The sequence below is a fragment of the Hypomesus transpacificus genome, chromosome 18, assembly GCF_021917145.1.
Source record: "Hypomesus transpacificus isolate Combined female chromosome 18, fHypTra1, whole genome shotgun sequence".
Classification (NCBI taxonomy): Eukaryota; Metazoa; Chordata; class Actinopteri; order Osmeriformes; family Osmeridae; genus Hypomesus; species Hypomesus transpacificus.
The window spans coordinates 1,440,620-1,458,415 of record NC_061077.1 but is presented as its reverse complement, the minus strand read 5'-3'; the positions used below and the strand labels follow the sequence as shown (position 1 = coordinate 1,458,415).

General features: G+C 46.4%; 1 protein-coding gene across 1 annotated transcript in view; it reads right to left on the bottom strand.

The window, feature by feature from the left end:
* Window positions 1–1,166: 1,166 nt before the first annotated feature.
* The window catches only part of LOC124481168 (neural cell adhesion molecule L1-like protein), a 39,816-nt gene continuing 23,186 nt past the window's right edge, over window positions 1,167–17,796 (bottom strand). Inside the window, 15 exon segments of the mRNA XM_047040998.1 lie at window positions 1,167–1,957; window positions 4,444–4,513; window positions 6,075–6,251; window positions 6,679–6,840; window positions 7,790–7,843; window positions 10,643–10,715; window positions 10,717–10,823; window positions 13,128–13,250; window positions 13,464–13,668; window positions 14,587–14,702; window positions 15,589–15,811; window positions 16,394–16,464; window positions 16,823–17,020; window positions 17,124–17,225; window positions 17,413–17,537. Coding sequence (XP_046896954.1) covers window positions 1,774–1,957; window positions 4,444–4,513; window positions 6,075–6,251; window positions 6,679–6,840; window positions 7,790–7,843; window positions 10,643–10,715; window positions 10,717–10,823; window positions 13,128–13,250; window positions 13,464–13,668; window positions 14,587–14,702; window positions 15,589–15,811; window positions 16,394–16,464; window positions 16,823–17,020; window positions 17,124–17,225; window positions 17,413–17,537 — 1,990 coding nt within the window. The 3' untranslated portion in view covers window positions 1,167–1,773.

The following is a 17,796-nucleotide window of genomic DNA, read 5'->3' as shown; positions in this document are numbered from 1 at the left end:
AACTAAATTAGGTTGCGATTTGGCCTGTTCTACCACCCTACTTGAAAATAAGTAATGTATGGATATCACTGGTTCGAGCTCAAGGGTTAATGAAACGCTGCGTATTTCATTGGCAGCAGGGTTCTAATTACGGGGGGGCTTGACCCCCTAATTATGACTTGGACACCCCCCCCCCAAAAGAGTTAAAAACAACAGGTCGGGGGGTCGATACATTTATATATCATTCCTACCTGTAATCGTAAATATTACTTTACGCCCTCAAGAAGAAATTGACCCCCGATTGTCATTGTATATTTCGCACTCTGATTGGCATAGTCTATTTTCATACTGTAGCCTGGTCATATGAATCCAATTCATAAACAAGTTTGGTAAAAAACCGAAGCCTATACCACTTGCTGTAGAACACAGAGAATAACTAACCTTAGGGGCCCAGTGATTGCTAGGGCGAGCTCAGCTTTTTCTATACATTTTTTATAACTTGATTTAATCTATTCTACAGTAATCTTCTCAAAGACAGTTTGGGACCCAACCAATTGAGTCATTAATCTCCCAGTAGTCTATACAATATTGCACAGCCTTTTTTCAGGACATTTAGTACAGGACCTGACAATGTAAACAAAGTGATAAAAAATAATGACTTGAGTTTTATCTTATGCCTACAGATAGGAAGACCCTTGGTCATTTGGTGTTGCATTTTGCAGTCAAAATATAGACACAACATTGTACTCAATCTCTCCCTATTGCTTACTAAGTCCCTTGGCTCCAATTATCGCAAACCAAAGCAGTGCAGCCTCTCCCTTTTAGTGTCTAAAAGCAAAATAGCACCTTTGATGAGGCAGAATCCCCAGCTAACACAGATGGCAAACGATCGCCTCGGTCTGTCTTCTGTGGGAACCACCAACATCCAAACCAGGCATCCCCTTCTGTTTATTCAATCAATTATTTTGGTTTTAAGACAAAAACCTTTCTTCAGACCTTCAGTGCAGATGTTGTTTTGGGGAGAATTGTTTTTTGAGTACACTGTAGCCGACACTGAAGCCGAACGTCATTAAAAAATTCCTTAGCGGTGGTATGGATAAGTATTGGGTCAACGCCTCAAATTGAAAAGATGAAGGCTGTAACACTTTCTTGCGTTCAATACTATTAAGGAATCCCATTAGAGAATGTTAATATAAAACCGATTTATACACACAGTATACAGATAGTATAAATTTACATGTATACATTTACATGTATACATATAGAACAGGAAAAAGTTATTTGTAATTTCAACAATATGTACAAAGTCACAACATACAGTATTAACAGTGAAAATGAAATATATAAAAATAGGCACAACCTTTATACAGCAGTGAAAAAGAGCAGAAATGCTGAACTAGGGTCTTGCATATCAGCCATATGGAGTGATTATATATGTGTTCTATTGTGATAAATAATTCCAAATATACACTTTGTTTTTGTGAATTTGAGGATAGAAATTATGCAAAAAATATATATTTCTAGTCCTTTCTTTCAACCCATTCCAAAGTGAAGATGTAGTTGTGCACACAGAGGAAGACTGAACATTCCAAACAGATAGTTGACAAATCCATCACAGTGCAGAGGAACCCAAAAAAACAGGAAAATCACTAGCATTTGTAAAGGGGGTTGTGATTGATAGGTACCAAACGCCTCTTATTAAATCCATGCATCACTCAAATGACGCCATTAATTCTCCTGCGCAGCCAGTCGCTGCGTTAGGACTGAGGGTCCGTGACAGAGGAGCAGTAGCCCTCAGGTGCTGACGGGGACCGCTCCGTCCGAATCGTCTACGGAGCCTCTTTGTTTGTGCCCAGAGTACATGCCGATGAAGGAGCCGTCTTCGTCAAAGGTTCCCTCCCCGTCGGCATAGTCCACCAGACTGTCCTCGCTGCCCCTGCCCAGAGATCGCAGGCTACCTTTCAAAGGCTCCTCATCGCTGTGGCACGGAGAGAATTCCTTTTAGCGGAGAGCACACACACGGCTACACACGGCTACACACGGATGCGCACACATACACAGATACACTCACGTAAGCAAACACACACACCCACACACACAAAGAAGAGGGTGGATTAAGCAGCAAGCGGGTTGGGAAGGGAGGGCCCACTACAATCACATCACTTCACTAATTGCTAATTGCCAAGGCTTCAGGACTGAAGGCAATTTCAAACCTTTTTAGAACCAAGGATGGAAATTGCCAGAGTGAGTCTGAATCTGCACAGAGAGAGGGAGAGAAGGAGAGAGAGAAGGGGGAGAGAGAGAGAGAGAGAGAGAGAGAGAGAGAGAGAGAGAGAGAGAGAGAGAGAGAGAGAGAGAGAGAGAGAGAGAGAAAAGAGAGAAGAGAGTGGGACACAGAGAGGGAGAAGAAGAGGGAGAGAGAGAGGGAGAAGAAGAGAAGGAGATAGAGAGATGGGGGATGGAGAGAAAGAGAGAGAGAAAGAGAGAAGAGAGTGGGACACAGAGAGGGAGAAGAAGAGGGAGAGAGAGAGGGAGAAGAAGAGAAGGAGATAGAGAGATGGGGGATGGAGAGAAAGAGAGAGAGAAAGACAGAGAGAGGGAGATAGAAAGAGAGAGGGGAGCTAGTTGCATGCGATCCCAGACAAACAGCCTGTCATTCCTGGTATTCCCACCGGGGCTGCATGCGGGCCAAGGAGATTAGATGCCAATTTAAAGACTGGGCACCTGGCCAACTCGCAGGTGTCTCACTACAAGACAGAGGGTGACCTCAAAACCAAGGATTTTCTCATTCCCTCCTTACTAATACCCAAGCCATCAATGTTTGGTAATGCCTTTCTTTATCTGTTCACAGTTTAGTATTCATAACAAGACGTGTTCCTTGAAAGGGTTGGCTTATGGCGTGTCTTTGACGCAACATTTTGTAACGTAGCTTGAAAAGCTATCCAATAACCAGCCACTATGCCTTTCAAATGCTTATCAAACATTTCGTCTGGAATATTAGGCACCGATACAAAGTGCGTACATCTCCATATCAGTCTCTTTAATAAAGGATTTCCATTCCCCAAGCTTATCTATCCTATTTTTCCTCTGCTTTTATCCAGCCAGCCACATACCTTATTGGAAACGTTATCAAACCAAGCCCTCTTTCTTTAGCAATTGCAGCTCAGATAAGTGGGTTTATCTTGCTGTGAGACTTCCTGTTTCTGAGTGCAGCCCCCCACGGTGTGACTAACCACACTGAGATAAAATGGCTGCCGAGTGCTTTCGAGTCCCGGCTCGTTTTGCGTCTTGATGCAAGTCCAGCTCTCCCTCTCTCTTCCCCTCTCTCTCCCTCTCTCACTCCCCCTCTCTCTAACCCTCTCTCTACCTCTCTCTCCCTCTCCCTTCCCCTCTCTCCCTCTCTCACTCCCCCTCTCTCTAACCCCCTCTCTCCCTCTCACTCCCCCTCTCTCTAACCCTCTCTCTACCTCTCTCTCCCTCTCCCTTCCCCTCTCTCCCTCTCTAACTCCCCCTTTCTCTAACCCCCTCTCTACCTCTCTCTCCCCCTCTCTCTCTCTCTCTCTCTCTCACTCTCTCTCTCTCTAGCCCCCTCTCTACCTCTCTTTCTACCTCTCTCTCCCCCTCTCTCTTTCCCTCTCTCTCCCTCTCTTACTCCCCCTCTCTCTACCTCTCTCTCTGCCAGGGAAGGGAGGGACGGGTCTCCCCTGGTCACAGACAGGGAGATGGCAACGCATCACTGACTTGTGATGACTTGTGGGTAATTACATTTGTCTTGCCTCTGACCCCTTGCTTGCTTGGTTTTGGGGCAGCTGGGGAAATTCTACTAAGAGAGAGGCTTTTGTCCTACATGTGTCTGGAGCAATCACATTTTACAGCACACCTAGGGTTTTACAGCACATGAAGACACACACACACACACACCAACTACTGTAATACACCACACAGTATCACTACTAGGGAGAATGCTGTGTAGACTGATGTCTACTACCTACACAGGGCAGGATCTAGCCCTTTAACTCTTGTACACTTTGATCTCTGGGCTGATCCGGGAAATGGGCATGCATGAAAGGTTGTCTTCGAGGACAGGAGACATAAACAACAAACATCACCATCAAATCCTTGGGACTTTGAAATTAACCTTAGCATGGTGCTGGAGTCAAAACTGTTCATTCAATTCAATATAAGAACATGCAGACACAGGATCTTCATCAGACTGATCAAAATGTTGCCGGGTTTTATATTTACTTCACTTATTCCTTTGCAGAAGACAATGTATTTATAAGATACTGCCACAACATTTTCCAGTGTTTTGACCACAAAACCATTGCTTAAAGAACATCATTACTTCAAATATTAAAATGCACACATTGGAGTGTACTGCATACCAACAGTATAACATTGGACTTGTTTTGTGGAAGCATTTGACAGTTGACCCAAAACATGGGGACCAGTCAGCTCTCTCACCTGTATTCACAGGTGTCCTCATTTCCTCCCTGAGACTCCTCATCTGGGTTGAGATCCTCCTTTTCCTTCACTGCGAAAAGAACACTCCCAGTTTACTGCAGTTGTACAGCAGTGATACTATAGAGTATTTACACCAGAAATATTCATCTGGCAGGTGTTCACCACACGGCTACTACTTCAACCAAAGGACTTTGGAGTCCTGAAGTCTTTCTGAGGAAACCCTGCAGCCTGGGAAGTGTTACACTGTAATGGTTGTTGTGAGTTTGGAACAAGGCTTTGATGACTCAACTCCAACCTTAAAGATTAACATTACTGAAAACAAACATGGACAAGGTCAAGGAAACATCTCAGAAGCCCACTTGCAAACATATTTGCCAAAATGTACCAATTCGAAGGCCAGCTTGACTGGGACTGTACAAAACGATATCCAACAGCTCCTTGAGTAAATATGATTAAAAAATAACCAAGGCTTCCCAGAGAGGCAGAAGAGAGGCAGAAGGGAGGCAGGAGAGGCAGAAGAGAGGCAAAAGAGAGTCAGAAGAGAGGCAGGAAGGGCAGGAGAGAGGTTTCATGAAAAGCATCAGACAGAGTAGGAGGGGATCCAAGGGGCTGATGAAATATTCAGGATTTCATGTCAACAGCAAACCGCAGGCGAGAAAGTATGGGGAAAGAGAAAGGGAGAGAGAGCGGAAAAGATAGAGAGGCGGATAGAAAGGAAAAGGAAGCGAGAGAGAGTCAGAGAAGGAGGAGGAACGGTATGCGTGGCAGGAGAAACGCAGGCAGGATCTTTTGTGAGTGCTGAAAGAGCTGAAGATGCGTCGTTGACGCGAGCACAAAAGGCAGAGCGAAACGCCCGGGGCTGGCACAGGTGAGGGCGAGGAGCAAACGAAGCCCAACAACTCCTCCCTACCTCCCGCCTGACAGGCCTCGTAATCAGCAGAGGAAAGTTGAATCCTGCAGGGTCTCCAGGAGGGGAGAGGGGGAGATTGGAGGTGTTAGGGGCTCACGGCCTGGAACACTTCCTGACAGGAAGTGTGTAATTCCTGACAGGAAGTGTGTGTACTGTGTCCCTAAGCCCCCAGGAGTGCTTGAGCGTCCTCTCGTTCAAGCACTTCACTGTCCGTTCACGGGGGCAGAGCTTCCACATGCATGGACACATGCACAGCCAATCCCCATGAGGACACGGTCACATGCACAGCCAATCCCCATGAGGACACGGTCACATGCACAGCCAATCCCCATGAGGACACGGTCACATGCACAGCCAATCAGCATGAGGACACGGTCACATGCACAGCCAATCAGCATGAGGACACGGTCACATGCACAGCCAATCAGCATGAGGACACGGTCACATACACAGCCAATCAGCATGAGGAGAGGGGGTCCTCAAGGTTGGGGTTGAGGTCCATTCGGTTTTCACTCAACAGCTTTAGAAACTGAAATTCCAGTCATTATGTACGAGACTAAATAAGTATTTAGTCTTAAGTGTTTGACTTGAAAGTCAGCTACCTTGAAGCAAGTCAGCAATTATGTTTGTATAGATTTTTTGTTGTTGTGTGTCAACGAATGGTTTATCTCTTGAGTAGGAACGAAACCGACCCCAACCCTGCTGATGTTGAGAGACCAACCTGGGTCGCTGGAGGGCATGTCTGGCAGAGGCGAAGGTGGGGTACCTGCGTATTTGCCACCTCTGTTTCTGCGGACGAAGCAGGCGGCGAGGGCGGCGAGGGTGAGGAAGGCCACGGCACACATGACCCCGATGAACCAGCCCTGGGTGGAGATGGCATCCTGAAGACCTGCTGAACCTGCAGACAAGACCACACCGGTTATTAGGGGTGGAAATCTTTTGGTACCTCAAGATTCGATTCAAATCGATTCACGATTTTCCCAAGATTTAAAAAACAAACAAATAAATTAAAATAAATAAATATTTATACAAAATTAAAAATAATTGGGAATCGATCTGAATCGCTAGCAGACTGAATTACATCAAGTCACACACACACACACACCACCCCTGAGTTTCCTCCTCATTACATTTGTCAGACTTCTGAAGGAATAGGTAGGTACGAGCACAAACAGACAGACATTCTCAGCAGACCTGTCTCTGTTTATGAATGTGGAATGAAGATGTTGAAAATGTTGTCGACGTGATAGTGAGGTAGTGTGTGGTTGGCTAATAACAGTTGAGGGCTTTTGTGCAAAATGGCTCAGAACTATCTAATTTCTCACCTTTGAGCCTTGTCTGGATAACGTCTTCGAAAATACTAGCATTATCGAGCAAGCTCTTGACCATGAGGCGAATAGTGTACAACGTCCCTGGTTCCAGCCCTTCAATTACGTGGAAACTCCTAGAAGCGTTTATGGCCTGGGACAGACGCCAGCTCCCTTCACCTGTAGTGCAGGCATCGGCGGTTAGCATTTCCTACGGCTAGCACGACGAAGCACAGCTCCACATAAACAAGCCTCTGAAAAAGGTCACCACGAAAACAACCTAGTTCATGAGGTTTCTTTTTATTGAAGAAGAAGAAGAAGAAGAATGGGAAATGATTCAGAGAGAAAAGATGGGTGAGGTTAATAGGATGACTTGAGACAGAAGCTGTCGGTTCATGCATTCGTTATCTGTATATTTTGACAGTTACAGTTGCATGCGCCCACTATTTCATAAGATGAACACGCTAGCGTCATGCGTTTTCAACAGTTATCAGCGCTGAGCCGCGAGGACAGAGAGCTGCTTACGATTATTCATATAAGCCACGTAAAGCCGAGAGTCCTGTTGCTCCTCCCTGGTAGTCCAGCTGATTTTTGCGAAGGTGTCACTCACATAGGAGCTTATGTTCAACAGGGCTGGAACTGATAAAGAAAGAAAGGAGGAGGGGCAAGAGGAAAAGGAGCAGAGAATAACAGAGAGAGAGAGAGAGAGAGAGAGAGAGGGAGAGGGAGAGGGACAGAGAGAGAGAGGGAGAGAGAGAGAGGGTGGGAGGGAGGGTGGGAGGGAGGGAGAAAACCGAGACAGCAGCAAAGAGGATTAACAAAGGCAAATGGGATCCCAGCAAGTGCAGAATAGGGCAGCCACCAGCCACCCTTCAAGGAGACAGCTGAAAGCCCATGCAGGCCAGTCCTGATTGTGTGAAGTTGGATTTAGTTCATACCGAGAGATACTGTGGAGAGAAGTCATGTGCTCCACCACAAGCTAAGCTGACATTCCAGACACCCCCTCAAACCAGAAAATCAGGGAGAGATTGAACAACCTTGTGTCTTGAAATACACAGTTTTAAGATACTTCCAAGAGTACAACAAAGCAGTGTCTGTCTTGAGATGGTAGACATGAGTGTGTGTATACCTAGTCTGGACAGAGGGACTGTTATAGGGACGGTGCTGGGAAAACCGTTCGTCACTGAAATAAAAGAAGAATGGTAATCTAGCGTTCCTCTCGAACAATTCACTTGATCAACAACCAATCAGTTTTAATCCTGTGTTTGTCTAAGTGAAACCACAGCAAAACTGTTTTTTTACAGCGGACTGTTGAGTGTTGGCAAAGGATGTAGATTTCTGTCCCCGAAAAATAATCATAGCCCCTTGTTTGAGTAATAAAGAAATCAACCACTGATTGTTGAGATCCGATCACAACGGATATATTCATTGGCCTAATTTTCTTAATCATTAAAAAGAGAAACTGAAATCCACTACCACTGCGAAGGAACGGGGGAGGGGGGGAGGGAATCGAATTAAATCAAGACTACTTGAGGATCACAAGGGATGTTTCTAGTTTTGGATTACATAAAACTATTAAACTATTAAGCAGCTGAAGAGCTGTAAAGGGACTACAGCTAAAACTGACACCCTACTACTACCATAACTACTACTACAATAACTACCCCTACTACTACCATAACTACCCCCACTACTACCATAACTACCCTCACTACTACCATAACTACCCTCACTACTACCACAACTACCCCTACAACTACCATAACTACCCCCACTACTACCATAACTACCCTCACTACTACCATAACTACCCTCACTACTACCATAACTACCCCCACTACTACCATAACTACCCCTACTACTACCATAACTACCCCCACTACTACCATAACTACCCTCACTACTACCATAACTACCCTCACTACTACCATAACTACCCCCACTACTACCATAACTACCCTCACTACTACCATAACTACCCCCACTACTACCATAACTACCCTCACTACTACCATAACTACCCTCACTACTACCATAACTACCCCCACTACTACCATAACTACCCTCTCTACTACCATAACTACCATTATCCACTAATACTACTACCATTATCTACTACTACAACTACTACCATAATCCACTAATACTACTACCATTATCTACTACAACTCCTACCATTATCTACTACTACAACTACTACCAATATCTACTAATACTACTGCCAGTACTACTGATGTACTGCTGCCGGTGTGTACGATGCTCCAGTGTGAGTCCAGCAGCTCTGAGGCTGTGGGTGGATACCTACTCCACTCAGTGGGAGTCACAGCTGGAGATGGGGATGAATCTTCAGAGAGAGAAAAGTTCAAACAAGACACAATATTACTGAGGCAGCCAGGCACCAGGCACGTCCTGCACCACACACTCACTCACACACACACTCACTCACACACACACTCACTCACTCACACACACACACACACACACTCACACACACACACACACACACACACACACACACACACACACACACTCACTCACTCACTCACTCACTCACTCACACACACACACACACACACACACACACACACACACACACACACTCACTCACTCACTCACTCACTCACTCACACACACACACACACACACACACACACACACACACACACACACACACTCACTCTCACACACACACACACACACACACTCACACAAACACACACACACTCACACACACACACACACACACACTCACACACACACACTCCAGTGGCACACAGCTTTATAGCAGCATTTCTCAATACACACGTGCATCCATGAACGCACACACAGTCATACCACAATACAGCTCACTGTTATTCAACTCACAATCAATTCAAGGTAATCAACTCCACTCATCACTGGGGTTAATAAGAGGAAGTATAGCCTTTAAAGACAGTAGCCTAGCCCTCATAGATCTTTAAAACAACATTCAGATAAACTGAACTGGAGCTACAATTGGATTTCAGGAGCAACAGAGATATTTTCTTTCAATCCAGCATGCAACACATTCTTTATCTCTTAATCTTATTGGAAGTCAGACAGATAAAAACATGGTTTTCCACTAGTTATTGTCCAACAAACGGTTGGACCGCTGTGCCACTGTCCTTGTGAGGAAACACTCAGCTTCCCTTTTCACCACAGCAATCTCAATCAGTCTGTCTTCAGACGGCCGTCGCTTCAGTTGCCACGACGGCCAAGGTTAGGCTAGACGTTAAATCCGCTAACCACCGTTGCTGTGGTGAACCGGCAGTTGAGCAACTTCAACATTGGATGTGAAATGTTTTAGCTCTGTCAGTCCATCATCCCTCATTAATATCTCTACACCCACGGTGCCCCCAGCTCTCATACTGCCACCCATAAATCCAGAGGGCTGCGCTCTGACTGACTTGCCCCACAGGCAGGGCTCTGTAATGGGCCTCTCTATCTCCACCGAGACGCCCCCCTCTTCCACCCTCCGTACAACCACGATCACTAAGGCCAGCTCTGATGTCTTAGTGGAAACAGCTCTGAATGGGCCACCCAGGAGCTAAACAGGGTACAACTCATCATTTACAGACACTGTATATATTTGATCAAGATCCAGACAAAGCTAGTGTTAATGTTTAATAGCAGCCTTTCAACTAGATTAATCCACTTCTCTTTCACCAGCTCAACAAAGACTCTTTAACTATAACATACCACACTCAAGGGTATAACATAGCACACCTGCTTCCTAACCCACAACCCACAACTTTTAACTGAAACCCCTGACATGTCACTCATCTGCTAGGACTCCTCCTCCTCCTACTATTCATGTACTAGTACAACTGCTACTACTACTCATGCACTGAAGCTACTATTTGTACAACTACTCCTCATATACTAGGGCTTGTCCTACTACTAGACCGGCTCCTACAGTCTCCCACCCTAGGCCTGGATCTGAGACCCCTGGAGTCCCACTCACGTGCTGAGGTCAGGGTGCTGGCCTCCTGGGACAGGGCAGGTCCGCAGCCTGCCTGGGTGCAGGCGCTGAGGTGGGAGGCGGTACAGGCTGGCCCTCTCGAGGTCCCGGAGCAGCCACTGGGTGGTGTCCAACCCACTGATCTTCACCTCCCTCAGGTCGCCCACGTCCAGAGTCTCGTTAACTATGGAAGACACGTCAGGTTAGATGTCTCAGACGGCTGGAGGGAAAGCGGTCAGAGACCAGGGAGGAGAGAGGAGGAAGAGGAGGAAATGGAAAAGGAGGAGAGAGGGGGAGGAGACAGAGGAGGAGCAGAAGGATGAGGAAGCAGAAAAGGAGGAGAGAGGAGAAGAATAAAAGGAGAAGGAAAAGGGTGCAGTATTTTACAGTTGGTGGATTTACAACTCTCTTGAGAGCTAACCACACCACTGGCAGTAACACTGGGACCGTGACATCTGCGTAGAACATACCGGTGCCCTGGTGGATACCTGTGTTATTTAGTTCTTCCCAAGGCAAGTGTGTTGGTAGGGCCATATTTCACCACCACAACCTCTGAGCAGGTGTGGAATTCGACATCATCCTCCAGATCAGACTCTGTACTCTCACGCCACATGCAGTAGTCACACCTATGCTAATTTGCTGATTTAACATGCACACTTTTTTTTCTCTCCAAATTGAGCAACGTATAATGTGTTTACACTTATCTATTGTCCTTTTCGAGGGAGTGCTCTGTGTTGGAGTATGAGGGTGGTTAGAAGATGGCTTGAGGGGAAAGTGACAGGAGACTGGTGTTCAGCCGTTGTAGGGTTCCAGACTAGACAGACTCAGTGGGAGCTGGAAAGGCTATGTTACCTCCCCATACAAACATCTCAAGAAATGTCAGACTTAAAGACCAGGTGCTATAAAAATGGAATGGCTGTAATGAAAGGATCTTTCTTCCATTCTTTCACTCCCCCTCTCTCTCCCTCTTCTTATTTTTTCCCTCTCTCTCCATTATTATTTTTCCTCCCTCTCTCTTTCCCCAGCCCCCTCTCTCTCTCTCTACCTCTCTCCGACCCCTCTCTCTCTCTCCCCACCCCTCTCTCTCTCTCTCTCTCTCTCTCTCTCTCTCTCTCTCTCTCTCTCTCTCTCTCTCTCTCTCTCTCTCCTCCCCACCCCTCTTTCTTTCTCTCTCTCTCCCCACCCCTCTCTCTCTCCCTCTCTCTATCTCTCCCCACCCCTCTCTCTCTCCCTCTCTCTATCTCTCCCCACCCCTCTCTCTATCTCTCCCCACCCCTCTCTCTATCTCTCCCCACCCCTCTCTCTCTCTCTCCCCACCCCTCTCTCTCTCTCTCCCCACCCCTCTCTCTCTCCCTCTCTCTATCTCTCCCCACCCCTCTCTCTATCTCTCCCCACCCCTCTCTCTATCTCTCCCCACCCCTCTCTCTATCTCTCCCCACCCCTCTCTCTCTCTCTCCCCACCCCTCTCTCTCTCTCTCCCCACCCCTCTTTCTTTCTCTCTCTCTCCCCACCCCTCTCTCTATCTCTCCCCACCCCTCTCTCTCTCCCTCTCTCTATCTCTCCCCACCCCTCTCTCTATCTCTCCCCACCCTCTCTCTATCTCTCTCCCCACCCCTCTCTCTATCTCTCCCCACCCCTCTCTCTATCTCTCCCCACCCCTCTCTCTCTCTCCCCACCTCTCTCTCTCTCTCTTCATCTCTCTCCCTCATTCTATATCTATCCTTCTACCTCAGTCCTTTACTTTTCTTATCTCAAGTGAAGAGAGGTATGGACAACTTGAGTCATTCAACTTGAGCTGTGTGCAAAGTGAAAGTGTGCTAGCATGGGGATACATGAAGACAATGTTGTAAGCCGTGTAGAGCAGAGGTCTTCAACCCTGGTCCACAGGGACCCCCCTGTCCTGCACGTTTTAGATGTTTCCCTGCTCCAACACACCTGATTCAAATGAATGGGTCGTTATCTAGCTAGGCAGAAGCCTGTTAACGACCATTCATTTGAATCAGGTGTGTTGAAGCAGGGAAACATCTAAAACGTGCAGGACAGGTGGTCCCTGTGGACCAGGGTTGAAGACCTCTGGTGTAGAGAAAGAGGGAGGCTTCAAACCAACACGAAGCAGAAGTATAAATGATGATGTAATGACATTCATCAGTTGAGAGTTGCACCAAATGGCTTTCGCAGTGTGGCACCCTAAATTGTGAGAATGGGGTGTGCAACAGCACCATCTTGTGTTCATTCCTATAGTAACACTTTATTGGCTATATCCTTAGCATGTAAAGACATGTTCAGTGAGTGCTGGTTTACTAACAGTATAGTAATATTTTGAGCATGTATCATTATGGCCCAGTTTCCCAGACATGGATTAGACCCAGTACGAGACTAAAAACCTTTTCGAAGAAGATCTTTAATGAATTTTTTGGGTTACTTAAGGACTTAAGGCTTAATCCCTTCGTCTGGGAAACTGGCCTAAAACGGTGAGATGTGGGCATACCAGGCTGGTACTGCAGCAGGTATCCTGTCAGGATCCCGTGGGCCTCAAAGGGAGGAGCCCACACCAAGGTGATGGAGTCACTCTGGGCGTTTGATGCTGTTAGAATGGGCACCTGTTCAGGAACTGTCAGAACACACAAACAGCATGACACCTCATCATCACCACCTCCGCATAATCCACACAGCCTTGTTTTACTGGATCTTACTGAACATTTTAAGCTCTTACAGCAATGCGTTTAATAGTAATATTGACGTATCCGATATCAATAAATAACCAGCCACAACACATGCTTGACAGATCCCGGCAGGCCTTCCCATTCCCCTCCACAAGCCTCACCTCCCTCTGGAGTCTGGAAGGTCACGGGGTCGCTGCTGGGTCCGTTGCCCTTCCTGTTGAACACGTTGACGGTCAGACGGTACTCGGAGTAGGGCCTCAGGCCAGGGACCAGGGCGTGGCTTCGGTTCCCTGAGAAGGAGAGGGAATACTTCTCCTCCTGGAGTCTGTCAGGGTGGAGGAGACTCCACCTCCTCGTCCAGTGAACCTGAGAGAAAGAGAGAGAGAGAGAGAGAGAGAGAGAGAGAGAGAGAGAGAGAGAGAGAGAGAGAGAGAGAGAGAGAGAGAGAGAGAGGAACAGAAACAGAAACAGAGTGAGAGAAAAATCTTATAAAATGTCATACTGTAGGTTTTGGTCGGCCATTTTCAGACAGAGAAAAAGACAGAGAGAGAGAGAGAGAGAGAGAGAGAGAGAGGGAGGGAGGGAGGGAGAGAGAGAGAGAGACATGGAGGGGGGGAAATGGAGGGGGAGAGATAAGAAGAGAGAGAGAATTGGAGGGGGAGAGGGATGGAGTAAGAGAAAAATGATGAGAAATGAAAAGAGGGAGGGGGAAGGAGATGGAGAGTAAGAGTTAGAAAAAGGGACAGAGGGAGAAAGAGCGATGGACGTGGGAGAAAGGAAGAGAGAGGGAGAGAGAGGGAGGGAGATGGACGTGGGAGAGAGGAAGGAGATGGACGTGGGAGAGAGGAAGGAGATGGACGTGGGAGAGAGGAAGGAGATGGACGTGGTAGAGATGGATAGAAAGAGAAACAGAAAAATTAAGTGGGGAAGAGATAACAAGCAGCAAATCAAGTCATCTGGCATCAGTGTCATAGTTTCCCTCTGATCACATTGTAACACTCCAGCTGTCTCTACACCAAGTGTTGCATGCATCAGATACAATCACACTGCATCTTAATGATGCTACTCTAACACTTGTATACAGCACTTTGTCATTATTAAACACACCATTTGTATGTATGTATGTGTCTGTGTGTGCCTATGCGTGTGTGCCACTATGTGTATGTGTTTGTGTCTGCTTGCATGTGCGTATTTGTGCATTGGTGTGTGTGTGCATGTGTGTGTGTGTGTGTGTGTGTGTGCATGTGTGTGTGTGTGTGTGTGTGTGTGTGTGCACCCACTCACATTATAGCCCCCCATGTGGCCTCGTACGGTTGCCTGGGGAACCCTGCTCCAGCTGACCCTGAGCAGCGTGGTGTTAACCAGCTCCACCGCCACGTCTCTGGGGGCGGCTGTCGGCACTGGACATGGAAGACACACACCATTACACACACACCTACACGCTACATACACACAGACACACACATCAACTGACCGTACACACACACATAAACCTACTTACACTCTGACCATTCATACAAACACTTACACTCACACAGAATCTGACCAGACATACATACATATACATACAGCACACACACACACACACACACACACACACACACATGCACACACACACACACACACACACACAAACTGACTGATTCAATGACAAGTAAACAACACTGGAGAAACATAGCACAGCAAACACTGACAAGAGACACAGTGTTTGCCGATACCGACACACAGTAACAGACCACTGACATGAACCAGCAACTACAGAGGTAGGGAATTTATGAGCCTCGACACACTAGACAAGGGTCACAGCTTCTATACGTTCAGATTTCTAGGATACTTGACCTTCCTCGGCTTTCTAAACATCTGAGACTGGCACATACAGTGGAGGTAGCTTCCTCTGAACACGTCTGATGAAGAGGAGGATGACTACAGCACAACTACAGCTACCCATGAAGAAGAGGAAGAAACCTAACCTGTGACATTATCCCGGAGACAATGCCAATAGACAACTGAAGTCCATGAAAAATATGGAATGGGATAGGATAAGGTAAAAAAAAAAAAGGAAATATGTCAATGACAGACAGAAGCTCAAAATGTAAGTGAAAGAAAAAGTATAAAACACAAACATGTGAATAGAAAAAGACAGAAAGTGATGTACGATACATTTAAGAAACGCTTAGAAGAGTTTTAAACAAATCTAGTTCACTCGACACACAACAGCCATGTCATAACCAACAATAAAATACAAAAAAACAATAAACATCCTCTCATGGTGAGTCCGTCACTCACCATCTTCCCCAGAGTACCCGGTCACCACTTTTGGTTCCGGGCCCCAGCCGTGACTGTTCCTGCTCTGGATCTTGATCTCGTAGGGGACAAACGTGGGTGTGTCCTTCACGGAGAAGGAGTGCCTCTTGACCAGGTGCTCCCTCCACTCACGCTCCACCCCCAGCCTCCTGTAACTCAGCTTGTACTCCAGGCCTGGACCGTTGTGTTCCACTGGCAGCAAGGGCTGAGACAGGGAAACACATACAAAGTAGAATCAATCCGTAAATCACATTTCACACAAGTGAATGCAATTCAAAGTGCTTTATAGAGAAGCCGTTCCCGATCTTTTCCACTTTGCGGCCCACTTACATAGCTCGAATATTTTTACCGCAGCCCAACACATTCACTCACTTAATTTGCCTTTATCACACATGTTTAACAACACCACGGTGGCCAAACTGTACGCTTTGACAGAGAAATGTATTTGAGCGATCAAAGAAGACAGTGTCCATCAGCGCCACAGTAAGCACACATTGTAGAGAGATGTCACCTACTACCACGGCCAGGCCAGATTTAAAAATTCCGGTGAAGTTAGAAAAGTGACTTTTAATAACCAGAACAGATTGTTAACCATTAGCGGCCCACAGGTTTGGAATCACTGTGAAATATTATGCCAGTAAAGTACAATAACCTCAGTGTAGTAATTATAATGGAATAAGAAAATACTGTGAGGACAATCAATAAGTATCTAGCTATCAAATGTTATATTGTCCCAAAATATACTATATAATCGAATGGTATGAAACCAATATAACAGTTGTCTCACCTCCCAGCTGATGTCCATCTGGTGAGGCAGATGGCCTTGGATTCTGATGTTTTCTGGGTTCTTATCCGGCGCTGTGAAGAGACTTCCAGCAATCACGCTCTGACCTCCAATCACGCTCTGACCTCCAATCACGCTCTGACCTCCAATCACGCTCTGACCTCCAATCACGCTCTGACCTCCAAACACAGGGCTCAAACCCCAACTACTCATACCATTACATCAACAACATCTGCTAACATCTACAGTTCCCCAGTTTCAACAGTTTCCCATTTATCCGTTATTGATTATACATGTAACCATTATGTGGTTATGAATAGGTAATTTAAAAAAGCTATACCGTGTATAGAACAGAATTCGACATGTATAACAGTATAATATAGAGTTAATAATTTGAGTTGATAGAGCAATTGGACATGGAAAAGTCCCAACCTGCAGGGAAGGTTTTGAATCTCTCCGTGGGCGCACTGGGTGGCCCCTCTCCGATGGCGTTGACGGCGTACAACCTGAACTGGTAATTTAGGTGACCCTGGAGCTCCAGAACCACCGTTGCCTGGTTACCGGGCACCCTCTGTAGCTGTCGCCATTTCCCAGGCATCCACTGGTTCTCTTCGTACTCCACAACAAACTCTGTACTCCGCAGTAAGAGTACAATGTTTCACTGTGTGAGTGGACAGTCGCTCTCTGGGGGTAATGGTGCCTGTAGGCTGTGTTGTGACGGGTCTGTTCTCACCGATCACTGAGCTGTTGTGCTCATTTCCAGGCACCCAGGTCAGACGGACGCTCCGGGTTTTGTGTTCAGACAGCTCCAGATCCTCCGGTGCATCAGGAACATCTGAAAACACACACCGACGTTAGCATGACATCGCCACAACGTTAGCGTAACGTAGCAACCTTCCCTTGACATTACGGCTGTGTGACAACACTATTTCTGAAACCTTGTTGTAACAGAGAACAGTGTAACAACATCTAGTAAAGGTTATCAGCTAATGAGGATGTGTCCACGGTGTAGTGTGTCTCACCCAGCACGGTGACTGTTGCCGAGGCGGTGTCCTGGTCTAAACTGGTCAAGGCAGTGCAGGTGTATCTTCCCTCGTCACTCTGGTTCACATTGACGATATGCAGCGTTCCATAATCCACAAAGTACCTGATCATGAAGGGATCAATACAAATATAAATACATATCAGATGTAATCAAGTGTGATCCCTGCAGCACTATCTCTGATTGAGGTATTGTCTTTGAGACATTGGCCTTTCTATATTTTCCTGATTTCCTTTACTTTCAGTATAATTGTTTGGGGAATGATCCCAAAATAAAATACGTACAATACACGTACAAAAATTTGTATTCCTTCTGATCAATGTAACCAATCAATTTGAGTCATACACCTTTTTTACGAGACAAC